The sequence below is a fragment of the Vidua macroura genome, chromosome Z (assembly GCF_024509145.1).
Source record: "Vidua macroura isolate BioBank_ID:100142 chromosome Z, ASM2450914v1, whole genome shotgun sequence".
Classification (NCBI taxonomy): domain Eukaryota; kingdom Metazoa; phylum Chordata; class Aves; order Passeriformes; family Viduidae; genus Vidua; species Vidua macroura.
Genome location: NC_071611.1, coordinates 7,924,012 through 7,950,530, shown reverse-complemented (window position 1 = coordinate 7,950,530; position 26,519 = coordinate 7,924,012). Strand labels below are relative to the sequence as shown.

General features: G+C 41.6%; 1 protein-coding gene across 1 annotated transcript; it reads left to right on the top strand.

The window, feature by feature from the left end:
* The first annotated feature begins 2,404 nt into the window (after nucleotides 1–2,404).
* On the top strand, nucleotides 2,405–26,488 carry LOC128821687 (DDB1- and CUL4-associated factor 12). Its single transcript, XM_054002886.1, has 9 exons — nucleotides 2,405–2,708; nucleotides 3,534–3,788; nucleotides 14,310–14,516; nucleotides 15,742–15,802; nucleotides 18,453–18,646; nucleotides 19,748–19,813; nucleotides 20,484–20,646; nucleotides 24,386–24,570; nucleotides 25,308–26,488. The coding sequence occupies exons 1-9, from the start codon at nucleotides 2,628–2,630 to the stop codon at nucleotides 25,464–25,466; spliced, it is 1,371 nt and encodes a 456-aa protein (XP_053858861.1). The 5' UTR covers nucleotides 2,405–2,627; the 3' UTR covers nucleotides 25,467–26,488.
* Nucleotides 26,489–26,519: the final 31 nt, after the last annotated feature.

The following is a 26,519-nucleotide window of genomic DNA, read 5'->3' as shown; positions in this document are numbered from 1 at the left end:
CTTCACCCTCCCGAGGGGCTCAGGGGACAATCCCGCTGGGTTTTCAGCCTTTTGAGCCGCGCTTCTTCCGAAATGGAGGGGTTTTGCCCAAAATGGGTGTGGTAGTTGTGTGTGTGAGGGTGGATATGGAAAGAGGAGTTAATCATGGTAAATCATGACCGAAAACGGCCAAACTGGAATTACTGCTTGTATCCTCAGAGGAAACTGGAAAGCCTGAGAGGTTCTTATTTTATAGTTTCTTTTTCAGTTTGGCTTCTCACAGCACCCTTGTCTTTGGGGTTGGTTGGATGAAAACACAGAATAAAGGTCATAAAGTCATTGTTGTATCAGGAAAATGTGTACTGATTCCATGTGACTTGAGGCACCATCAGATATCAGGTGGTCAGAAGCTGGCTTTTTTTTTAAAGCCAGTCTGCATATCACATGTTTTCCTTGTTTCTTTACTCAGGAATACCACTGGCAAGTAGTGATTTCTGGGTTTGGATCATATGAAGCTTTACCTCTGAAATCACAGAAAAAGAGTGTATGAGTTATGTGGACATCAGAAAAAGCACTTGTCCTTCCACATGGATCTCAAAGGGGTGCAATGAAATGCAAATACAGTGTTACCTCTTTAATTCCCCAGCAGTTAGTGATTTCCCAGGTGGAATGTGTGGGAAAATGTGGGAAATTCAGGACTCCTAGACAACTAACCAATATGGTTAAGCAGAAGCCGTTTATTGTTTACATTACACACATATTTATAGATTCTACAAACTACTAAGTACACACTTCTTGACTGGTGCCTTTGTGTTGTTCAATCGCTTTCTGCCTGCGCTTCTCAGTGTATGTGATTGGTTACAGTCCAGGTGTTTCACAGTCCTTTGTTATCTAATTCTTGTGGTCTTGGTATTGGGTTTCTCAGCCTCTTCTTTCGTAATTTAGCACAGTTTATGTTTCAGTAGCCTTGATGAATTCCTGAGGCTTTGATAACAAACTTAGAAGCAGGCTGGCTGGTGCACACTATGGCCTAGCCCTTGCAAATACATTGCAATACAGGAAAATGACTGGGGGTAAAATGAGAGAAATTAGAGAAAACCGGGAAGTTGCATTCACATTCTAACAGAAGTTGTAACAGTACAGAAAACAGGGTGAAGCACAGTTATGACTCCCTGGATGGGATGTGGTCAGCATGCCCAACTTCCCCCACACAATCCATGCTAAAGGGGACTGAAGGGAGGGGTGGAGCAGAGTGGAGACAGCAGGGCCAGGCTCTGTCGAAATCCGGGCAAGAGGGGGAACTCAGTGGTGCAGATAAACTGTATAGCAGCTGAAAAACAAGGGGGAAAGGAGGTGCCTTGCTGCTGAACCAGGTACTGGGGCGAGATCACAAATGCCCACCTCCATCCCAGAGGCTACCTCAGGTGTGACACTGACATTACCCACCTCCAAGGTACAACCACCCCACGCTGCACATGGTGCATGACTAGAGTTACTCTAGTAAAAATGGAGTAACTGGTGCAAAAATAGTATAAAAGTAAGTTAAAAATGGGGAGAAATTAGAGAAGGTTCCACTGTAACTTCTGGGATCGACTGACTGATCAGGCTGAACCTGTCAGAACTGTACTCTATGTATGGTGACTGTTTATCTCAATTGCTCTGAATACGTTTTTGCAGCCAGATCCTATCACCAGCGATTTTTTCATCTTAACCTGTCACAGTTTTCTATTACATTAGTAAAATATTATTGTTCTGTAAACTGTCCTTCAAGGTGTGAGTCCTTCATTAACAGTGGGTAAAATACTTGAGTGTGCAGCCCTGGGAGAGGGTCTCTCTAATGCTTTTGGTGTGCGTTCCTGGATTTTTTCTGGGGTGCCAAGAGACCCTCAAAGGGGTTTTTGTGTTTCCATGTGACCCTGAAGAGTCAGCTGAACCACCTTCTGATCCAGTGAAGAGTTGGACATTAAGAAAAATTTCTTAGTAGAATGGGTCATTAGACTTTGGGAATGAGCTGCTCAGGGAGGTGGAGGAGTGACCTAAAGGAGATCTTTAGGGAAAGACTGGACATGGCACTCAGTGCCGTGGTCTGGTTGACAGGGCAGTGTTCACTCATAGCTTGGACTGGGTGAACTTGGAGGTCTTTTCCAACCTAATTGATTATCTGATTCTGTCCCCATAGTGGGACCCTGACAGACTGGTCGGGGACAAGTGTCTCGGCTTTCCCGGGGCGCTGACGGTCTGATCAAACACGAAGGGTTTGGGAAAAATCTCCCTTTCCCGGGAGGGATTCCCGAACCCCCACCTTGTACTGAGCCCGCCCCGCCGCTAGGGGGCGGCGCACCCTCACCACGCTGGCTCCGCTGCCATGGCAACTGCAGAGGGGGCGCGGCCAGCTTGCGGCCTGGTTGCTAGGCAACGGGGCATCCGGGCGGGGCGGAACAGCCGCCGTAAAGCTGCGATTCGACTGTCGTAAAAAGAGAAAAAAAAAACCAAAACGAAACCCCGTGGTGTTGTAAAATGCCGTGAGGCGCGGCCGGCGGGGCCTGAGGGACAGAGCCTGGGCCCGGTCCCGCTCCATATGCCCCGAACCGCCCCGTCCCGCTCCATGTGGGGCTGCTCCTCGTCCACATCCTCCTCATCCTTCTACTATGGCCCGGAAAACAGTTAGCAGGAAGCGGAAAGCGGCGGCGGCTGCCGCCGCGGGGACCGGGGGACTCCAGGGGGAGCAGGTAAGGGATGAGGTGGGGATAGGGGAGAAGCGCTTGTTCCCGGTGGTGGGAAGGGAGAGAAGCGCTGGTTCCCGGGGCGCGGCGGACGTGCTGGTCCCCGGGAGGAAGGGGGTGACCCTGTCCGGAGGATGAGGAAGGAAGGTGTCCTGGGGGATTGGGGATCCTGGGGAGGGGCAGCCACGGTCCCGGTGGTAGCCAGGAGTGAGGAGCCCCCGGTCTCGGTGTCAGATGGGGAGGGACGGCCCCGGTCCTGGTGTCACCCCAAGAGGGGCAGCCCCCAAGTGCCAGGGTCACGGGCGAGGAGGAGCCCCTGGTCCCAGGGTCAGTCCAGGCTTTGTGCCCGCGCCCCGGGGCTCGTGGTGCCCGCTGGGTTCGGCCGCTGCTCGCCGCTCGCTGCCGCGTAGCGATGATGGCTGGATGGCTCTGGTCCGGCCTGAGGAGGCCGAGAGCCGCCGTCCCTATCGGGGAGCCACCTGGGTGTCACCCCTGCGCCTGCCAGGCTGAGGGCGAGGGCTGTCTGCGCTGCCCCTCTCCCGTTCCAAGCGCTCCGCTTCTTCCCGTGAACATTTGGCGTACCAACGGTGCCGAACCGCCACGGACTGCCGTTATATTATCGCCGTGTTACTCCTTTAGCAGATATTTCTTTTTGATTTCACGCTGCTTAAGGCTCTATCAGCGTTCCCGAGTTAATTTCCGTGCGCGGTGTTCCATGGGTGGTTTTAAAGGCTTCAGGGTTTTGCCGGGAATATCGCTGAATTTGAAAGGGTGGTGTCTTAAAAGTTTGTTTTAGTTGCTTTATCCAGTGCCTAACTTTATTATCCACAGTACGGGTGGGATCACTCTGTTCACAAAAGGAAAAGGCTCCCGCCGGTGAAAAGGTCTCTAGTATACTACGTGAAAGGGAGAGAGGTCCGGATGCAGAATGAGTCCAGCTACCACCGCTTGTTGCATGGATACGCAGCCCAGCAGCTCCCCAGCCTCCTGAAAGAGAGGGAATTTCGCCTCGGAACACTCAATAAAGTGTTTGCCTCCCAGTGGCTAAATCACCGACAAGTGGTGTGCGGGACAAAATGCAACACGGTGAGTGCCACCTCTCGCTGTTTCCCCGTCCTCTGTTAATTATTCCACCTCCACCCTCAAATGATGCTTATCGTAATCAAAGTGTGTGAATGGCCAGGGAAAACTTTAAGAATTAGGAGTGGAGTCAAAATCGCGGCCTATTGAATGAAAGCAATGCTTAAGGACGATCTGTTCTCATCTGAATATGAGGCACTTCAGGAAGCATCTGTGTGATCTTACAGAGCGATTTACACCTGGTTTCAGGATGAAGAGCAACAGTGGGATTGGATCTTCCCTTTTGTCCTGCAGATGAGACACTAATGGACAGATATTAGCGTCTCTAATGGTGGCTGTCAGTGCTTGGCCAAACTTGCTGCTAAAGTTCCTTTTTTCTGTTAAGCTCAATCTTACATAGTTTGGTTTTACAAATGATTCTGTGCTGATGGCTTTTAAAAGTTGTTCTAAAACTGGTTAAACTCTAGATATTTGTCAGAGCATCCAGAAATGTTCTGACCTTAAAAAAAAAAAAAAAAAAAAAAAAAAAAAAAAAAAATTCAGGTCTTCAGTGTTGCTCGTTGACTTTATAATTCTTCACTCTAAAACTGTCTCCAGTGTCTGAATAGCTTTTCTGGTTTATATATCTTTACATACTTCTACAAAAACTGAGAGAACTCCTCAGGTTCTTGAAATGATGCTTGGAAACATTTCAGGGGAATATTAAAATGGTGTCCTGTGGGATTAGTAAATGGAGGAGATCATATTTCATAGGTAATATTCACCACCAGAATTAGTAGCCCAAGTTCATTGGCTGAGGTTTCAATGTCATGCAAGGAGTTCTGATTGAATTAGTGCAAAATCCTAAATTGCAGGTTAGTTGGTGCCACATGTGGAGGGAAGGGAAGGGAATCGAGGGTTAGAAGGAATGAATGCATAGATGTAGCAGCTCTTAAATCTCAGAGTGTATCAGTTGCTGCAATTGCTTCTTTGCCTCAAGATCTTTCTGTGCCAAAGCCATGCTCAGTGGTCTGACCATCAAGGGTCAGTGGGATGTTTTTTTCCACTTCTGATGAAACATTCTGAGATGTTCTATTATTATTCACAGTTGCACAGAGGGAGACTTTTATGCAGTAGCTCTTAAGAAGTAGGGCCTAACTGTATAAACAAAGCAATCTTTTAACAGCATTAAGCTCAAAATAGAATCTCTCTGCCTACTTTCTCCACATATGTTCATCTCCTCAGCCAGTCAGCAGCCAGCACTGGTTGTGGTTGTAGAGCTGCTTATGGGAGACGAACTCCTGCTGAAACACAGGCTCCCAAAAATCTTGCTTACTCTAGCGAGATGACTGTGTGTTTTATAGAGTTGCAACGATTTTGCTGTGTTCTGTAACTTTTGTAGCTCGGGCGCGTTTGCAGCGAAGATAAATGGGCAAGTGGGTGTTAACGCAGCCTTGCAGAAAATTGTTTGGAATCAAACAATCATGAAGCTGAAGAGGGATTCACTAGCATTGTTAGCATTGTTCTTCCCTTTGCACATGCTGCAGCCAAGGGTGTTTGTCCACAGCCAGACTTAATGTTAGAGACAGACGTCCTCTGTCATTGAGCAAAATAGAGTGATTGCAAAAGAAGTCCCTGCAGCATTGTGAAAGATCATATATGAATTATGACTGCTATAATAGCTGTACCTTGTTTGCTTTGTGCTCACATTTGAACAAGTAAAGCGTTAAACTCTACACTCTAATTATGAGATTTTTTTCTCTCATCTCCTGAGTGAGTGACCTGTTAAAGAAAAATGCCTTTGTTGATTCTCATATGCTGAAGTTGTGGTATTCAAGTTGGGAGTAAATCGAAAACACCTTGGTTGACTTCAATGAGGTTTGCTGCATTGGAGTTGCACTTAATTAAAATTAATTCAAGAGAAAAATATAAACTATAGCAGTTATTTTAATCAGGGCTTGACTGTGGCACTGAGTGCTTTTAGCATTTAATTTATAAATTACCCTTCACTGTTCAGTGCCAGGAGGATTCACTGTTCTTAATGACAAAACAAAAATACACTCTTGTCACAGAGGAGGAAATTTGGGTTTTGTCAGTTGGCAATACTAGTTACTATAAAAACACTGAAGAGAATATGGAGTTCTCTGTCAGTTACTCTTTTTCTGATGAAGATTATAATATGTTCAATTATGTGGAGTAACTTTTTACCCTTAAAACTATTCCAGGATGTGAAATTACTTTATTCTTCTCCAGTGGATTATGGTGCTCATAGTTGAGCAGCTGTAAATCAGATTTTTCAGATATTTATATTCTGTAAAGGTACGTGCTTTTTCTGGTAGATTTAGAATTATGGGAACTATTACAAGCATTCAAGCACCTAAAATTTCAAATGAAATCACCCAGACTTTTCACCTGGGCTTTGCAGAGCCAGGATTCCTGTTTGCAAGAATTTTCTAGACCTTGCATGCAATGGGCTCCTTAATGTTTTTCCAATTCAAATGAATATGCAGGGAACTTCCGAGGGGTGCAGACATTTAGGGTGTGTTCTGAAAGGCATCTAAATTAACAAAGACTGATGCTATGAAGATACATAGAATAAACTGTGTCAGAAGAAGATACGGTCTGTAATCTGCGGTCTTCTTTCAGGCGTCGTAGAGAAACTCATGAGATTTAGGTAGGAGATAGGTTTATGGCAGACAAAAACATAGAACACCAGGTTCCTGTGTTTTGGTGGGTTTTTTTTTTCTCTTTACTATTTCAGGAAATCATGAAGAATAAAGTAGCATCTAAAAAGTAGTTTCAGTAATAATTTTTCAGCTTCTTTTCCTCTGTTAGTTACATCTACATGTTCAAGATATAATCTTTTTGCTAATTGCAGAGTTAAAGATGAAAAACTATAAGAGCTGTAAATCATTCCCTAAATACAAGCAGCTAATTAGTTTCCAGTTGTTTGAGAATATATTTGCTTGGAATCTAGTTTTGTTTTTTTTTTTTCTTTTTCCAGGCAAGCCCTATAGATGTATTATACATACATTATTATACATATATATACATTATACATACATATATACACATATTATTATATATACATTATATATATAGATGTGTTTAAACTTCCTTTCTGAGTGCTCTCCTGATTTCTCAGGCAGCTTTTCCAAGGCATGCACGGGTTGGTTTCTGAATGCTGGCTGAAACCTTTTCTCTCTTCAGCAGATTGGTGTGTTGCCTTAGCTGCCCTGCTGTAAATCACCAGCTCTCATTTCCTATTGGAGACTTTAAACTTGTTTCAAGAGATCCTGTGTCTGTTTGTGTGTCTCATACAATTACAGCCCGGGATTGTGGTGAGAGTACAATGGGAAGTTCCTCCTCTGTGAATATGAACTGTCTATAAGGAAAATTATTTCCCCTTGCTTTGCAAGTTAATGTGTCTTCTGGCTTTGCATATGTGAGGAAGCATTGAGATGACAGCTCATTTCTGATCACATGTAGGAAATGAGAAGTCTCCTCCAGTTTGTAGCTCTACTCAAAAGTCCAGTGAACAGTGACTGAAACTCGATGTAAATAAATCTCTGATGCCTGTAGTTGATATCTCCATTCACATATCTTTCAGTGGCTTGTGACCAAATAGCCAGGTGTTGGTTTCTTGTCTCAAGAGTATTTGCTATTCTGTCAACTGCACGTGATCAATTACTGCAGACTCGTGTCTGTCTGGTAGTTTCTGTTCCAGGTATGGCGTGAGTTGTAAGGATGCCCTTTAGCAGGCAATGTCTGTCACTTCTCCATGCTTTGCCATCTGTCAGCATATATTAACTGTCTCCCAGCCCCCTGAAATTAAACACGGAGGGCAAAATGCAAATAAAAAATTATAAATGTGATTTTGGTGCTGCACAAATGCAGTAACATCAAAGTCTGTGACCATTAGCTGGTAGTGCTTCCTAGTTTCACAGAAAAGTGGAGTGCCTGATTTCAGGGCCTTGTCTTTGAAAATATGAATTCTAAGTCAACCAACTTGCTGGCTGCTTTTACCTCTCCTCACTTCTCAGGTGGTTTCTTTATATTGTGGATTGTTTCGCTTTGGACCCTTTCGAGAAGGATGGTTTTTTTACATTACACACTTGAGTGCCTCTACTGCATAACCTGTTAGTAAGTTTTGTGCTAAGATTAGTGCACATTAGCGTGGTTGATGTAGTTGCCATTCCCTGTGATGTTCGAAAAGTCATAGCAGGTAGATGAAGTCCCAGGTGACTGGAAAAGGGAGAAGCCATTGTATGTATCTTGAGAAGTGGTAGAAAGAAGGACTCCAGGAACTACTGACCTGTCAGCCTCCCCTCTGCCTGGGAAAATCATGGGATCTAGTTTCCTCCTAGAAACTCTCCTAAGGTACATGGAGGACAGGGAGGTGAACTGAGGCAGCCAGCATGGCTTCACCAAGGGTAAGTCTTTCCTGACAAACCAGAGGATTTCCGTGATGCAGTGACAGCAGAAGTGGACAAGGAAGAGGTTACAGATGTCATTTATCTGGACTTTTGTACAGTCTTTGACACGGTCCCCTGCAACATCCTTCTGTCTAAATTGGAGGGAGATGGAGTTGATGGATAGACTGTTGGGTGGTGAGGCATTGGTTGGATACATCCAGAGAGTTGGTTGGATAATCACATCCAGAGAGTAGTGTTCAATGTCTCAGAGTCCCAGTGGACATCAGTGACAAGTGGAGTCCTACACAGATCCGCACTGGGACCAGTGTTCTTTAATGTCTTCATTAATGCAATAGATAGAGGGATCCAGTGCACTCAGTAGGTTTGATGACAGCACCAAGCTGAGTGGTGCTTTGACACACCTGAACAATGGGATGCCACCCAGAGACAAACTTGAGGAGTGGGTCCATGCATCATAAAGCTCAAGGCCAAGTGCTGGTGCTGCACCAGGGTCAGGGCAGCCCCTGGTACCAGCACAGGCTGGGCATGAACAGACCCAGAGCAGCCCTGCCCAGAAGGGCTTGGGGTGCTGTGGGTGAGAGGCTGCACATGGCCTGGCCATGGCACTCACAGCCCAGAGAGCCAAACGTGTCCTGGGCTGTATCCAGAGCCCCGTGGGCAGCAGGGGAGGGAGGGGATTCTGCCCCTCTGCTCTGCTCTGCTGAGACCCACCTGGAGCACTGCATCCAGCTCTGGGCTCCCAGCACAGGAGGGACAGGGACCTGCTGGAGCAAGCCCAGAGAGGAGGCTACCAAGATGGTTGAAGGGCTGGAGCACCTCTCCTACAAGGAAAGGCTGAGAGAGTTTTGGTTGTTCAGCCTGGAGGAGAGGAGGCTCTGAGGAGACCTTATCAAGTCCTTCCAGTACCCAAAAGGGACTTACAAAAAAGATGGGGACAGATGAATTGAACAGGGCTTGTAGTGATTGAAGAGGTAATTATTTTCAATTAAAAGAGTCACACTAGATACAAGGAAGATTCTTAAGCTTTACCATCAGGGTAGTGACACACCAGCCTGAGTTGCCCACACAACTGCTGAATGCTCAATCCATGGAAACATTCAAGCACAGGTTGGTCAGAGTTCTGAGAAACCTGGTCTAGCTGATGTCCCTGCTCACTGCTGGGCACTTGGACAAGACAACCTTTAAGGGTGCCTTGTAACCCAAACCATTCTATGCTTCTTTATTTCCATCTTCAACAGAAAGGAGATATACGATTCCAGTTTGATAGTTTAAAGTGTCCATGTTTCTTTGAGGCTTGGCATATATTAGTAAATCTGTATTGCTACAGGAAAAAGAACCTGATACCAAGTGTTTTATGAACAGAAAAGAAAGATATTTATGATCTGAACAAAAGTCAAGGCTGAGAACTTGGAAAAATCAATCACTGCTACTCAGGTATGACCAGAAATAGCACTGATGTAATAGCACAATAAGCATTAATAGCACAGTAAGTCTTCTTTTGTTGTTTTGTTAGCAAAAAATATGTTTGAAGGAGAACAAGTAATAATTTTCCAACTTGGCTGTGGGTGAGATCTTTTTGTGACCAGCCTTAGTTAGTCTGGAGTCATGCTCTTGCAAAAGTGGATGTTCCCAGCTGCTCATTTTGGCTAGCACTGATGTGCATGTGGCTAGGGAGTCATCTGCTTCTTTGTGCGCAGACAGGTTTTCTTGTAGGGTTAGTTTCACCAATGCAGATACAGTTGACCTTGCAGCTACTTGAGCACTAGTTATTGTCACAAGGGTGATCAGACTGTTTAGATGGATGGTGAGGAGGAGGCATATCTCTACATCTTTAGATTCTCAAAAGATAAACTTAAGCCAATTGTGGAACTTGAACATGATTGATTCTTTCTTAGTGACTATTTTTAACAGGGCAGTGTACTTATGTTGGGTTTCTTTCGAAAGTTACTATGAATGACAAGAATGTGCCCATGATTTCTGAGAGCACCGTGTGAGGAGCTGGTGCACAGAGCATGTTCTGAGCTCTTGCATGAAGAATGAGCAGTCTCTTTCATGCATGTTATTTGTGCCTTTTAGATCTCATCCATCCTGCTTGCGTAGTAAAAACAGGATGGCACCCTTTATTTTTGTTTTGATTGATTTGTACAATCAACTAAAAGATAGGGTAGGACTGCCTGTTCATCTGGTAGTTTTTGTGCAGGGGCAGCAGCTGAAGACATGAGTCTCTGCTGCCTTGAAATGGCATTTCATAGACCTCTTTTTTAATCTTGCTGTTTAAAGTGAATGCTTTCAGTTGAAGATACATGGGAAGGGAATTTATCTCTACTGGGTTGTTAGCTTTCTAGGTGTTTCTTCCCCCTAAATTATTGTGTCCTGAAAGGCAGGCCAAAAAATAAAAAAAACTGGTAAACCATTCTGCTCTCAGTATTGCATATAAGAATATGATGGGTTTTGCAGTTCATACTCTCATCTTTGGATACTCTGTTCCCTGCTACAGTCTCTACTTTTGGCAAGCTGATTAATGAACTTCCCTCATCAGTGAAGTGAGGTAGTTTCTTGATTGACTTGATCATAAGCAGGTTGGACAGCCAAGAGGAGAGCCATATGGTAATCGCAGGGAAGCTATTTGCCAAAATGACTTCTCACCACTTCTGCAGGTCAAAAGAAAAATAAGTGTACAGCTATCAATCTCTGCAAATATGCAAAGATCATGAAGTTTCATGGCTATGTCAGCTGTAGTACCTAACCATGCTTGTCTGCCTTGATTCTTGAGTATTATCACTGTTGCAAGCTGTACATCTAAAGTACTTTAAAAAAAGAGGGGAAATAGATTTCTCTCTTCCATGTCATCCAGCCTGTTTCCTTGTTAGAACACAGTTGTCTGGCAGAGAGCATGGTAGCTGAGTCTGCTGTGTTTCTCACAGATGAAGTGTGGTCCTTGCACTTCTGCCAGATGGCTGAAGCAATCCAGATTTGGTAAATCCTGGATGTTAAGTTGTTTGGCATACTAAAGGCTGACACGCATATGTTTTACTAGAAGGAAGAACTGAATTTTGTGCAAATCTTAAAATCAAGAGACAAATACACACAATTCAGTATTTGGAGGCTGGTGGAGTTTTTTTATGTCCAGCAAAAACATTGTTGGATGGGTTTTCCTCTTTATATAATGAGTAGCCAGGAAAAAATTCTTATTTCTGTTTGAGATAACAGAGAAAATTACTGTATGGTTCAGTTATCAGGACTTCGCCAAGACTTTTAATGTCTACACTGCTTTGAAGTTGTTTGCAGGTGTACTTATTTCAACAGTTGAAAATATTTTGTATTTTATTTACTCTGGTGTCTTTCAAACTCCTGAAATAGTATTGAAATTTTCTGCACTCTTAGCTGAGTTCTTCTCTTGTTTTTTAACATTTCTTCCTTTTTGGCTTTAAAAGTGTCTATCAGCTGTGGCTCATCTTGGCTTCTGTGTGCTGGATTTATAGGGATGATTTCTGGGCAACCAGAGGTGCAGCTTTCAAGTGTGAGCTTTTGCTTCCTATAATGCCCCAGGTGATGTAAGAATCTCTGTGTGCAAGCAGTGGTTGCTTATTTTACTCAAGGGAGGTGATGGTTGTTTTTAAACTACTCAGTGACCAACTTCCTTACCAAGCAAGTGGAGAAGTTACTGCTCTGACCTTTACAACCAAAACAACATAGCCAGTCCCTTATATGTGCAAAGTTTTAAGTTCTTTATCTTTTTAATCCGATTAGTTTAGAGTTTAGGTAAAAGTATTTTGCATTAGAGTAAGTTTTTATTAGCCAACACAGGTGTATGATGAGGGTGTCAGACTAGAGAATGCAAAGGGGTTTTAATTTCAGTCCTCCTGCCAGATGACTTGCACTTCCAAGTGTGAATCTGTTACAGCTGTCACAAGTCTTTTGAGTCCATGAACATCCTTAGGTGTGGGTGTGTTTTAATTAGTACTCCTGGTGTCAACATTAGGACGTGCAGCTGACACCTGCAAGCTTTAATCCTAACTACTAAACTGTTAATTTTGTTTAGGGTTTTGTATTTTTCAGTAGTTAAAGGAGGATAGGGGAGAGAATTGGGCATTCCTGCTGGAAAGAAATACTGGGAGTGAAGGGGGATATGCGCTCACATGGGCAGGACAAGGGATGATGGGAGGAGAGAGGAAATGACTGATCCTGATTCTTTAGATATTCTCAGTTCAGTCAGAGAGAAAGAGAGAGGTTTTCTAACCTGGCGAGAGCCTGGGAAACAGTTGGGAAAGAATGTAAGTAATTCTCTAATCTCTCTTGTTATTCACATTGTTTATAGATATGTTCTGCCACCGTGTGTCATTCACTGTGCACCAATGGTGTGAGATGTTTTTACTTTAAGACCAGTGGAATTAGTCTGCATGATGTTCTCTATATATAGAGCGGTGCATTTGAAATAAATCAGAGTTTCATTTCTTGCCTTCTAACTTGGAGTCCTTCTGTTCCTGTCCTACTCAACAGTGACACTTTAGTGCAGATGTTAATTTTCAGGTGGCTAGAGTAGAGAGACTGCTGTGTGCATTGTGTTTTTACCATCTGGCTCGGGCAGTGAAGGCTTTGTAAGGCTTGGGAAGAGTGAGGAATGTCTCCCTCCTACTCAGCTACACCTCAGCTGTTGCCATACACCACATGTGTGTACAAAATAAAAAAGTAAACATGAAAATGCAGTTTCTGTAGGAATAATCTGTTTGTGTAAGACTGCTGCCTACAATCAGTTGCAGTGAAGTTGCAACGAGTGGATTTCATCTTTTCTGTGGAATGTGTGTAAATTACCATACTTTATCAAGTTTTGATAGGATGTTAATATTCTGCTAGTTCAGTACATCAAGTAAAAGATATGCTGCTAAATTATCTTAATGTATTTTTCCTATGCTTTTATTAAAAGAACAGATCTATACTCTGTAAGAGTTCACCAAAAGCAGCTTGTATGTATAACTTCTCTCTAAGAACTTCTAGATTTTCTTCTGATCTTCTAGAAATGTCTGACAAAGGATTTCAGAACAATTTCCTTGAGGTGTGTATTTTTAAAATTGTATTAAAGGTTTTTGTTACAGTTGTCATCTTTGGTTCGCTTCCAGAGATTTTGAGACAACATTCTTGGTTACAGAAGGAACAGACTAAAAATAATGTAGCATTTAATTATAATCTTGGGCTATGAATTCTAGATCACTTGCCTTAGTGCTAAGTCAGCCTCAGATCCTCCATTTCCTTGCTTAACTCATGTTCCCTCATAGGGCTTTGTCTTCTCTGTTAGACCTATTTGACTGTCACTGCAGCTGCCCTCTGAGCACCATCTGTGAAGTGACCCAGCCCATGAGCCTCCCAAATGAAAGTGCACTTTGGCAGGCAATATAAACCTTTGTTCTGGTTTAAACTGTAATCCCGTGGTTGTAGATGTCTGAACTGACATAACACTGGGCATAATGTCTGTTTGAAGAGTTGTAAGATAATAGAGTTTTCTGACATTGTGTCAGTGACATATTGCTGTAATTTCTTGTCTTTTTGTGGGATGAGGTATATCGCTAAATATCTTTCTTTCAGATGTTCACACTATATTTAGTTACTATTCTCTTGTTTATCACCAGAAAATAAATTCCAATTGCATAAACTGTCAGTCTGCCAAAGCTAAAACTTTATGGTTAGTGTGTTACCTGGGAGGCAGGAGAATCGCGTTAAGCTCCATGGGGCTTAATAGCTCTTTTGAGGTGGGTTTTCATTCTCACTGTGGTAGGTAGAAATTTAAAAACAATATTGTTTTGTTGTCCTGAACAGGGAAGAGAGTTTTATGTTCAAGGGCTTTTTATTCGAATGGGAAACCTCCCATGACGGATTTCTCTCTTCTCCCTTCCATTACTGTGAAAATGAAATGGAATGATTGATATAAACCCACTGTAATTTTTACTTAACCTGTTTTAAGAAGGAATTTATGCATTTTTCAGCAATCCTTGAAGCATTTGTGGATTTCAACTCAAAAAGAATGTCAGTTCAAAATAGGGAGGATATTTGACCATCTTATTTTTCTTTTCTCTTTGATGATGACTTACATGTCTGTTTTTTTTTTTTTTTTTCCTAGTTATTTGTAGTAGATGTCCAGACTGGTCAAATTACCAAGATTCCTATCCTGAAGGATCGTGAACCTGGCATGGTGAACCAGCAGGGATGTGGCATTCATGCCATTGAGATCAACCCCTCAAGGACCCTCCTGGCCACAGGTGGAGACAACCCCAACAGTCTTGCAATTTATCGTCTGCCTACACTTGATCCTGTCTGTGTGGGAGATGTAAGTGGGAGTATCTGGGGAAAGTTTATTCTCTCACTTAAAAAGTTACTACTTTGAAGTGTGCTTGATCAGAGCAAGGTTATTATTTAGGAGCCTTGTAAGGAAGTAAAGTTCTGAAAACATTTCTGATTGAGTTGTCATTTCTGTTATGGTATCTTAAATATAATTGAGTACTCAAACATGTGAGTGGATTTTCAGGGCTTTGGGTCTGATTTCTTCCTCATCTTCCTTCAGGTCTACTTTAGCTTACTTTTCAGCACCAAAAATGTAACAAAATCCTAAGTATTGAAGTCTAATTGTGGTGATGAGCTCTGAAACTATTTATAGTGAAAAATCTCTTTTGAGAAATTAAAACTATGTTGCAAGTTGTTAAAATTTTCTCCTTATCCCAGTGCAGCTTCTGGATGTATTATTCCAGAGGTGGAACTTGGTTTTGAAGATTAATTCTAACCCCATGGCTTGTGGCAGTTTGATACAAACTGGTACTGGTTTTATTTATGAAACATCCTGAAGCCTTTTTAAAATGGCCAGTCTTTAAAAAAACAGCCTGGAGAATATGGTGATGTCCTGTGAGCATTTCCCTCTCATTTCTCCTTTTTATTCAGAGCTTCATGTAGATGTTAACTGTAACAGCAGAGGTCAGGTCAGAGTTTCTGCAGCAGCAGATAACCAGCTGCAGCAAGATTTGACTGAAGATTTGCATGACTTGCTCTTCATTTGTGTGACTTTCTAGCTTTATTAACAAAACTAGAGTCTTACGCTCCTTTTTTTTTCCCTCCATAGGTTTCTCACACGCTAAAGAAAAGAGTCTTGAAACATTAATCTGTAGGTCATGTATTGTAAACTTAAGATTTTGGTTACTTTTCATAGTAGGATATGTGTTGGAAGAAAAAAACCCTAACAAATAGATACTTTACAGAAGAATGCTGCTTTCAGAATGGAAAATGTGAGAATTCTGGAAAATCTTAGAATTGAGATTAATTTTTCCTTGGTCAGAGGCCTGTTTTTCCAACACCTGTTTTTTCTTTATTAATTGCACTTCAAAACCAGATAAGTTAAAATTACTGCTAGGTACTTGAACTGTTCCAGCTTGATACTGGAATCTTACCTGTATGCTTTTAATGTAGGTCTGTCCTTCTGAGCTTGTACTAAAAATCGAAGGATACTTGTCTGCTTTGAGACTGCTCTCAAGTATAATGGCACAGAAAAATCTTTCTTCTTTTAGGATGGACACAAGGACTGGATATTTTCAATTGCGTGGATCAGTGATACTATGGCTGTTTCTGGTAAAGTCATATTTTTTTCTCTTGAGGTTTTTTTGTTTGCTTGTTTTTTAAGCTTTCCTTCTCTCTGAATGTTAAAGTGATGCACAACATTTGATAAGTGTTAGGAAAGCACCTCTGTCAGGGCATTTGAAACCACTTGGAACTACCTAGGCTATTTAAAAACTTCCTGGACTTAGTATGGTGCTTCATTTTATTTTGTTGTTGGGCCTTAGTCTAGATCTGATTTTCCTAGTATTAGAATATTACTGTGTTTCTAGTTAGGGGACGTTTGAACACAATGAGTTACAGGAAAAGATTCCACATAAGAGGAGTAATTTCAAGAGGGGTGTTGGTTATTGGTTAATAACTTTGAAACACTTGAGATCAATATCAGTTTCCTGAAGTCATGTGAAAGAGTAATTAATGAGAATTCAGATTGTTTCATCAAGCTCTCAGTACAGTTGTGTGCGTATATGTATATATGCACTTGCACTATGGCAGTCAATACAGAAGGCTGTAATAGAGAAACTCAGTTAATGACTTTTTGGTGACTAGTTGGATAATCAGTGTTACTTCATAAAGAGTTACTTGGGTAAAGGCAAAAATAGCAACGTCTTGTTGCATTAATTTAGCATTTTACTGCCTTTCTGTGCTGAGAGGGTGTACTGTTCTGTACTCAGAGTTGTCAAACTGCAGGTGAGAGAAAATTATAACAGTCTTATGTAAAAGTCACATATTTGAATTGTTGGTTTAGTTTAGTAGGATTTTTCCTCCAAACCCAAAAAGCTAATCCTAGAATTTTATTTTTGAAATTTTAATCAAGTTTTTTATTATAAAACTTGATCTTTGCAAGTCTCTACCCCAAATATGTACAGAAACTCCCTCACATTCAAGCTCGTAAGCTTGAAGAGAACAGCACAAATGATTACAGATGTCCAGGGGAAAGACAAGGATCTGATAGACTGCACAGCATGTGAGATAGAACTGTGTTGACTCGGTATTTTCTAAAGGTCAGGGATGGATGTGTGAGTAGAAGTGTTCTCTACTGCCATATTCTCTACTTTGGTGCTTATAGCAGACAGGATGTAGGTTCTAGTTTCCACACCTCAGACACCAGGGAAAACTTGTTGAAAGCAATTAGCAAGACTGGTTGCTAAACTGAATTCTTTAGAACTCACTGAGGCCCCTAATTAAGAGTGAAAAAAGACAACTAACTACTGATATGGTTTTAATTTTAGAGATTTCAATTACACCTGTATCTGAAAGTGTCAAGCAGAAATACTTGAACTCTAGACATTGAGGATATAGCATGTATTTTTATGGCAAAAGCTTCAGATGAGATGAATAATTCTCAGGATGGTATGAGCCTAGGGTAGCAAATGATACTCTGCTTGGCTTCAGGACTAACCAGTTGAGCAACATACATGGACTTTTTCCCCTGCCAGGGCTATTAAAAGGGACAGCTTCCTCTGAAAGTATGTCAGGATGTTTAGAAATTTTACTGCTGAGTATTCAGCCTCCATAACAAACAAGATTAGGTGCAATAAAAACCAATGGCATGTAATGGAGTGGCAGGATGTTGTGCTGCTGTATGCAACTGCCATTAGGATTCTCCCTTTTGTATTCTTCTCTAGTAGGTGATAGTGGCAGATGCCTGAATCCATCTGTGAGAGGGCAAAGCCATCTCTGCTGTACTGGACCACTCCTATTGCAACAAGATGTTTTGCTTTACTCTCTTTGCAGCTTCTCCCCTGTGAGATAGCAATGCTGATAAATTTATTAGCCTTATATAGATATATAGCTTTTCTGGCATCTTCATTATGAATTTCTTTTGACAGAATTTTTCACTTTATGTAGAGAAGAAATTGAAGTACCTGTCAAATCTGTCAGAGCTGACTTAGATGGAAGTGAATTGCCTGAATGCCAGAAGGGATGTGTGTAAAGTCTTGGATTAAGTCTGTATTGATCAATGAACCAGAGGCATTCAACTTTCTTCATCCAGTGTTCTTAACATTAGTGATTCATATTTTAGATTAATGTCTTCAAATTCAGTAGAAAAATAAAATGAGCTCTTGTCTGTTTAACCTAAGTTACATTCTTTAAGAAGGAAGTGGCACAGGTTTTAGCGAAATAATTTTTCTTATAGATTTCATCCAAAGTGGTACAACTATGATTAGAAATAGATGTTTCTGTTCAGCTCACGAATTACTGTGTACTCTGCCATAAGCATACTGACAGAAATCAAGTAAACCCAAATGGGCATAAACCCAGCTGAGGTTTTTGTGGAGATATTTTGCATTGGTTTAACAGACTCTTTTACCAAGGCTGAGAGTGACAGTCTCAGGCTGAACCTATAATCTTCAGTTGCTTCTGATAATTGTTGCACAGGGTTGTGGGTTTGGATGTATCCTAATTTGTTTGAAAACATATGAGATGGTCTAGCTGCTTGGAAACCATATGGAGAGTTGACAGTGAGTTCATAATATTCTGAACTTTACAGCTCAGTAAAATCATCTTTTTGTTAATAATAATATATGGGCACTAACAGTGTGTTCTGTTAGATTAAACTAAGAGTATCCTTTTTTTCAGACCCTATTGATTAATCCTTTTTTTAGAAAAGCAAGTTCTGTATATATGGAATGGACTACTCACGTATGGACTATTTGATCAGGTTCCCGGGATGGTTCGATGGGTCTCTGGGAAGTCACAGAGGATGTGTTATCCAAAAGTGATGCCAGGCATAATCTCTCTCAAGTTCCTGTCTATGCCCACATAACACACAGTGCTCTGAAGGATATTCCTAAGGAGAACACCAATCCTGACAATTGCAAAGTCCGAGCATTGGCTTTCAACAATAAGAACAAGGTCAGTAAGATAAGCAAGACAGTTGAGAAGTCCTAAAACTGTCCCTGTGTATTAGAAAAACTAAAAAGTAAGCTAAATAGAATATACCAGAGAAGCAAGTTAATATGTTTTTCTCTGATTATTTTGCATCCTTGTCTTTTGAGGCAGTGGTTTTAATCTACTACATCTGCTTCTGCCCCAAGTGAATGGAGGAGTCTAGAAGGAAAAAAAAAAAACCCAGACATTTTAGAAGGCACACAGTTTTCCCATGGGTTTGGTTTTAGATTTGCACCCTAAGCAGGGGAGTAAAGCAATATTTACAAGAAGCTGATAAAACAACAACACATCTCTTGCAGCTTGAATCCCATTTTTGAGTGCTCTTTCCGCTTTCCTTCGTGTTTTGTGAAGACCAGCTAACATTTAACAGTTCCTGTTTCAATGGTTGAATCCTTTCTGGGTTGCTCAGCAATTGAGGTGACTGACTCACAGGGCAGGCACTAGCACTTGCTTTGGGTTATTTTCTTGGTATTTGACAAGCAGTAAATGTCAATCTCCCCCATCCTCATGTCCTGTTATTACCAGTGGGTGTAGCAATTCATCCTTCATCACTTCCTCCCCCCCCCCCCCCCCCACCCTCAAAGAACAGAAAAGGTCTGAAGCAAAGTTGGGTGTGCTGTTGGAAGCACAGTGATCCTGTAGGCTTTATTTTTCATAATAGCTGTTAGTTACTCCTTCCTGATTGAAACTTAATGTAACTTTTTCAGTAGAGTAGTGCCTGAAACTTGCTTCAGGGTTAGAATCAGTGTGGGGCCTGCTGAAGAGAATTGTCAACTCTAGATTGTACTGTATCATAATGAATTATTTTTTTGCCTAGCAAGATTTATAGTTTTGAAAGTTATTGTTATTTACTCTTTTGTTAATTTAGATTCTACTTGACACCTGAAGTACTGTATAGCATTCTATGAAAATCAGTATAAAATGAAAATCATCTTGAGAGAGCCTTTACAGGATTATGGATGAGTTCAATCCAGACTGTGCAGCCTGTCTAGAACAGAGTGTGAGTTTGTAAGGATATCTGTAATACAGAAACTAACACTTTTCTTTTTATTTTCCTTCTAATAGGAGTTGGGAGCTGTGTCCCTGGATGGGTATTTTCATCTTTGGAAAGCAGAGCACACGCTATCAAAGGTGCTTTTCTGTTTGTTGGAGTTAAACATCAAAACCTGGAAGCAGTTAAGGCTGTTCACTATTCTTCATTTCTGTCATATATTTGAAGAGCAGCAGTGTTTGTAAAATACTTAAAAGTTCTGTGTAAAATGAAATGTCCTGAAATTTGGAGCTTGAAGAGGAGAGAAGCTCTGTGCTCCCCTTAACTCGGAGGACAGAAAGCATTCTTAACTTTCTGCTAGTTTCGGGTTAGCTGAAGTGAACTGTTGTGTGGAGTATGGTGGATACTTGATTAGTAGAATTCATAAAGGAAGTTGCACTTATTTAAGTGTAATGGCAAATCACACCCAGACTTTGGCAAATCACACCCAGACTTGCCTATGCTAGTGAATGTGATACCTTTTTTCAGCTGAGAGCTGATGTTGCTGTGCATCTGCTAAAGAAATAGCAGCAGCTTAGAAGGATCTAAAACAATTTATTAAAATGTCCATTTTTATTGGCTTCGGCCTTTATTGTCTCCATTTGCTTCAGATAAGGCACCCCATTGCTTTCAGTTTTTTCCTTCTTATTTTTCTCCTGCATTTTGTGTTTTATTTCCCTGCAACTTCCTAGAACATAGCTTACAAAATTGTTTTGTTAACACCTTTGTCTTTCCTTGTAACAGGTTGATTTTTATTTTTTCTGTTTCCAGTTACTTTCGACAAAGTTGCCATACTGCAGGGAGAACGTGTGTTTGGCTTATGGTCAGGAGTGGTCAGTGTATGCAGTAGGATCACAGGCACACGTCTCTTTTCTGGATCCAAGGCAGCCCTCTCACAATGTTAAATCCGTCTGTTCCAAAGAACGAGGCAGTGGTAAGAAACCTGTCAAAGGTGCTTCAAATGGTTTGCTTGCAGAAGTAGCTGTTAAAAACTGTAGTAAGTCAAGCTTCTAACGAACAGGAAGGGCTTTTCTAGTGATTGGCTTAATAATTAGCAGTGTATGTATAGATTTGGTTTTGTGACAGTATACCTGGAGCAACAAACAAACCAATTGTGACCATCTCTGAAATCTAATGAAGGGCAGCATCACTGCCATTAGAAGCAACTCAATTGTAAACCATCCAGATATTACTGAACTTTCAAAAGTGTGCATTTTACTGCTGTGTATTTTTTACTGGGTCTTGTTCTATTTTTAATCATCTCAAAGCAAATGCAGTCTTTTTACCACTATTCATACTGTTCTTGCATTCTTCTCTATGAATTAGAAAAAAGGCATGTTGTCTGCTCTGTGCTACCTTATTGGGAGTATGTGCTGTGAGGGAAAGCTTGCTTTGTAATTTTAAAGCCATGACTGAGATTCCTGATTTTCTACATGATTTGAGTGCTATTTCCTTTTCTCATATGGATGCAGTATGTCCAGTTGAACCTTATACCAGGGCCAGGCCCGAGGGCTTGCAGAGTGCATGGTCCCATAAAGTGCTCTCCATATCCTTTACTATCAGGCATGAGAAGGTGCAGTGAGTGCCACATTAATCCCAGACCAGTAAGTTGCAGTCCTTACTTAGCTCATCTCTGGGCTTCCATCTCTTCATCAGGCAGGTTACCAGAAGAGGACATATGTTGGCAAAGATAGGAAAGTTTTATTTATGCAGTTACTGAGCAGTGGTGTCTAGATCAGTGTCAGGGTTTGCTGCTTTCAGATCTGGGAGAAATGTGTATCATGTCAGGAGAAGTCAGCTGAACGTCTTACCAGCAAGACTGCTTGTCTTCACTTGCTGTTAGTGAGGATTCTGTCCAGATCCTGACCCAGACACTGCAGTATGGTGCCCAGTGGTGGCTGGTAGCTGAAACCTGCCTCAAGTATGTGATTTTCCATATTGGGGGATAATGTATGTAGGGAGTATTTTGAGGGGTTTCTCCAGTTCATGTCTGGAGAAAACCTTTGTTCAGGGCTGTTTTCTCTCCTGCAGAGTAGGTGCATCTTTTTATTTGGCGTGGTGGTGGAGGCACATAAATAACAGTAATTCCCAAGATACTGAGTGTTTCCATTTTATATTGATCTCCCTGGGACTTGGGGTGGTGTAGCACCTCTAAAAAACAGGGTCTTTATTGATCTGTGGACTAAAATCTGATTTCAAGTGCTTTGCAGTGGTAGCTGAATGCACTTAAGTTTCGAAGTGCACCTGCTGAACGTGGTAAGTCCACATTAACTTCAGTTCACTCAAGTTGTGCACAAAGGCAGGTCACAGAAAGGTGGTGGCTCAGTAAGGCTGGAGTTGGAGCTGGCTTTCCTCTGCTGTAACCCTGTTTACACAGGAAGGCAGTGAATGCTTTTTAGTACATCTTTTAAGTGTTGCTTTTCTTAGCAGCTGTAAAGGGAAATGCACACCTTGGACAGTAGTTCTTGATCCACAGAAGCAATTGCTCTCTGCATGACTGGCCTGTAGAGCCGTGTTGTGTACTCTCTCTTCATGTCCTGAAGGCAGCAGACAGAGCTTGTATGGCATAGACTCTGTGACTTCTTGTGTAAGGCATACCACTACATCTTCATTTCCTTCTGGGATCTGTAGACCATTCTTGCAGCATGGGAGTGAGGCTCAATATACTTACCTAAATAATCTAGATCCACAGGTGGTAGAGGGCTGGGAGTATATAACTTACTGTGATAGGTTCTAGGCATCAACTGTACTTTTAGCTTGATGGGAATGTTTAATCTGAGGTACTTCAGCCCCTTAGGAGACAATTTGAAATGCTGTTTTTGAAAGCCTGTTCTAAATATCCTTCTTAGTAGTGGGTACACAATGGATTTCTTCAGTTAATTTCTTTAGTTAGAGAAAGATCCACAGTTGTTCTGCATTTTATCACTTTTTATTAATACATTTAATTGAAAAGTATATATCATCTGCCTTGATACTCCATCACCTGTTTGTGTGAAGAAAGTGTTCTCGTGGGTGGCTTGTCAAGAGCACTTCTTGGAGCAAAAATAAGAGGAGGTCCACTCTTGTGCCTTTCTCCTCTTAGCCAAGTGACTGCTCTTGCTGACTGCAGAGGGCTTAAGGCTTTCTGTGTGTCTTTGCCAGAGCCAGATCCATGTGTTGGGATTGGGGGGGCAGGTCTTCTGCTGTCTTAAGTGCATTTGTAGCTCTCTGAATTAAAATAGAAACTCTCATATGAATCTCGTAATCTACTTCAGTAGAGAGACAGTGGTTTCCCACCCATTAAGCCCTCAGCCAAGACTTCACCCCATATCTGGAGCAGGACAATGTGGCTTTGCCTTGTTCTAAGTGTGTATCACGAATGCTGGTGGCTGTGGATGTCACATCCAGTGGCAGAGGCAGAAGGATGAGGACATGTTTCCTGTTAGGACTTTATACAGAGGGGAAAGGAAAACTCTGTGATTGCACCCACAGCTCCCGATTGTCTTTTGTCATGTGCGCTGCTGGGAATATTCCAGGATGATACAAGTTCTGTGACATTCAGCCCTGCTTGGTGTGGTGACAACACTTGGCATGTGACTGTAGCTGGCATAACTCACGTATTTCCTCTCCTGTTTGAATGCTTGTTTAGGCTGTAATTCAGTGGTATTTTAAAGAGGGCCTAAAAAGCCCTAGGGTTTATAACCTGGCATCCGGTCAAGAAGGAAGGAGAAGTATAGATGTAGTGGAGTTTAACCTGCATGGAAGAGTTGTTTGCAGTAGAGTGGTTACACAGAACAGTATTTGCACAATAAATGGAGATGAGATTACAGGATGTTTTGCAGATTGCAAATTTCTTACATTCAGAATCTCCCCAAGACTAGTTCCAAGGGATCCTTGATTAGCTGAGACTTCAAATTTAGATTTTGTGAGAACAAAATTTACACTCTTGTAATGGGATAACTGAATTGTGCTGACATGTTTAGTTTGAGCTATACCTTCCCATGTACTGGTGGAACATGGTGTAGTTTAGATGGCAGGAGTCCTGTTCTGTTTTCTTTCCTGGCTAAAGTGATAAAAATGCCAGCTACTAAAAATCAGCTGTGCTTGTTTGAGAATATTTGAGTGGAGACAGATCAGGCTCGTTAATAGTTCTGAAGCTATCTTAGCAGCAAAGTGACTGGTGATTATTATGGTTACACTTCCTTACACCTAGCCTGTTGATCAGCACAGTGCACTTGGTGGCAGCTGGGACTTTCTTTTCTCAGATGGTCATTTACAGCAGGTTGGCAGGTAGTTAGGATGTGAGCTCATGGAGGAAAACAGCGTGATGTTCTTCCCTCTGTCTGCTGCCATGTACTCGCTCTTGGTGTGTTAACTTAAAGGCTTATGCACACAGAGCAAAGGTACTCTGGACCCTAATTGGCTTATCTGGCAGACCTGAGGGCTGCTGAGGATGAAGCTTCTTACTATGTACCATTGGTGTAGCTGATGGTCTCAAGGAGTAGGGCAGTCATGTATGCAATCAAAGCTGCTGTTTCAATAGCATCAGTGGGATTTGTCTGCACTGCTCTGTAGCAGTGGGAAAACTTGTGTGTCTTGGAGAATACTAGTAAGTAATATTAGACATGAAGTAACAGCACTGCAGAGCCAAAGCATCCCTATTCCTTACTGCACTGTCCTTCTCTGTTTGAAAGGTATCCGCTCGGTGAGCTTCTACGAGCACATCATCACTGTGGGGACAGGGCAAGGCTCCTTGTTATTTTATGATATCAGAGCCCAAAGGTTCCTGGAAGAAAAGCCCCCCCGTGCCTGCTATGGACAGAAGCAGAAATTAGGAGGAAGTGAAATTTTGAAGTTGACAACCGGGAAAGGCTGGCTGGTAAGTAGTTTGTAGCTGTGATGGAGGTGGGAGGAAGTAGGCCCATTATATAGGAGTGGCGTAGAGCCAATTCTTTTTGGACCTGTTGTGTCTCAGTCAAACAGTATTCATGTAACCAATAACTAATAATTAAGAGCAAGAAGTGCTGCAGAATTGCTTTCTACAAAAGCTTTATGAAAGGGTACTGAAGGTTATTTTCTTGAGTTAAGGTATAGCGATTACAGTTCTTATGCACTCATTCATAAATAAACTAGATTTTATATCTTTACATTTTCAAATGTAATCTAACTTGTAGTTTTCAGAACTTCAAACAGAGAATAAATGGTCTTTCTTTAAAGCCGTGATAATCTAATGTGGTACTTGAAGCAAGAGAGTTTTAATTTAATTTTGTGCAGTTTTAGAAACTGTGGCTTCCTGAGGTAATGCCATGGCAGGCACTTGAGTTTGGTTTTCTGTATGTTATCATAAAGCAGTTAACAGCTTTGTTTAACTTTGCTCTATTACCTTTTGTTGTATCAGTGCAATGTCCCCTCACCTCCCCATTCCAGTGATTGACCTAAATGTTCTCAGAAAAAGGTTCAGGACAACTCAGGTATCTTTTAGTTGACATTTATGAACCTTCAGGATTGTTAAGAGAAAATACTCCTTTTTAGGCTCTGGAAGCTACCTAGTGCTTTTGTGAAACAGGGTTTTGGGTTTGTTTGGCAACAATAACAATCTAAACTTTCCTTTAACAGAACCATGATGAAACTTGGAGGAATTATTTTTCTGACATAAATTACTTCCCAAATGCTGTTTACACCCACTGCTACGACTCGTCTGGAACGAAACTGTTTGTGGCAGGAGGCCCTCTTCCATCAGGACTTCATGGGAATTATGCTGGTCTCTGGAGCTAATGATAACTCTTCGTTCTGATGCTGATCTTTACACAGATTTCCACTTTTTCTTTTTTTAACAACAAAATTGTGTGATGTCATTGATTCCTGATTTAAACACAAGTTATTTTTTGGCAGAATTTTCTGTTGGTCTCCAACAGTTTTGTACATCTTTTTGAACTAGTTTTTTGCTTTAACCTCCTTGATCCTTTATATGGAGGGGTTTTGAAGTCCTTTTTTATTGTATTTACTCCAAATGACTCTTCCCCTTATTTAGGCTGGCTTGGCCATGTGTCCCCTCCTCTACTTTGCTGTGAGGTAGGATTTCTTTCTTACAGAGTGGTTGCTCCTGAGCTTTCTGTGAAAGTCTTGGGGCTGCATGTGTGCAGGTACTTTGTTGTCAGTTACATTACCTGGAGTGAGGACTACTTGTAATTAAAAACTATTAAAAATATTTATAAGAGATAAGCTACTAGTTTATCTGCAGAGCCTGGCCCTGGCCTGGGTTGATCATATTTTTTAAAAGTACAAATCTAATGACACTGTTTTTACATAGAGGGATATGGTAATTTTAAGCTGTACTCACTGGAGCCCAGGATGGATGGATTCCTTGGGGGTATTGCCCATCAAATCCAAAGTGCAGGAGTTTCTAAAAGTGCATTTGTGTTCGAATGGTAGTTTTCAGCAGTGCTAGGAGCAAAAATTGGTCTGTTTCTTCACTGTCCGTCCCAGGTATCATCTTGCACAACTGGAGTTTGTATAGACTGTTCTGCAGCATGGCTGTTGCAGGGTGACATTACATTGAGGGCTGCAGAGATGCTGAGAGGAAATGGGGGCTAGTTATTCAAAATGAACTAAATCTATCTCTTCTCCAGATGGTTTCTGAGTATGCTATTAGGGTAGCTTATAAGCTCTTTATAAACTGCCTAAAACCTTGGACCTTTTTTATCCCAGGTTGTGGAAATTTTTCCCCTTTTTGGTGTTCTGGTTGGCCATCTGCTCAAAGAAGCCAATGGAATAAATAAACTATTTTTTTCCACCAAGATTAAAGAGTGCATCTCAGACTTTACTAAT

Bases quoted from the DNA above. Each gene is read 5' to 3' on its own strand.
- LOC128821687 (XM_054002886.1), top strand. From the start codon at position 2,628: ATGGCCCGGAAAACAGTTAGCAGGAAGCGGAAAGCGGCGGCGGCTGCC. The intron at 18,647-19,747 runs GTCAGTAAGATA...TCCTTCTAATAG, and splicing joins CTTTCAACAATAAGAACAAG to GAGTTGGGAGCTGTGTCCCT. The intron at 20,647-24,385 runs GTAAGAAACCTG...TCTGTTTGAAAG, and splicing joins TTCCAAAGAACGAGGCAGTG to GTATCCGCTCGGTGAGCTTC.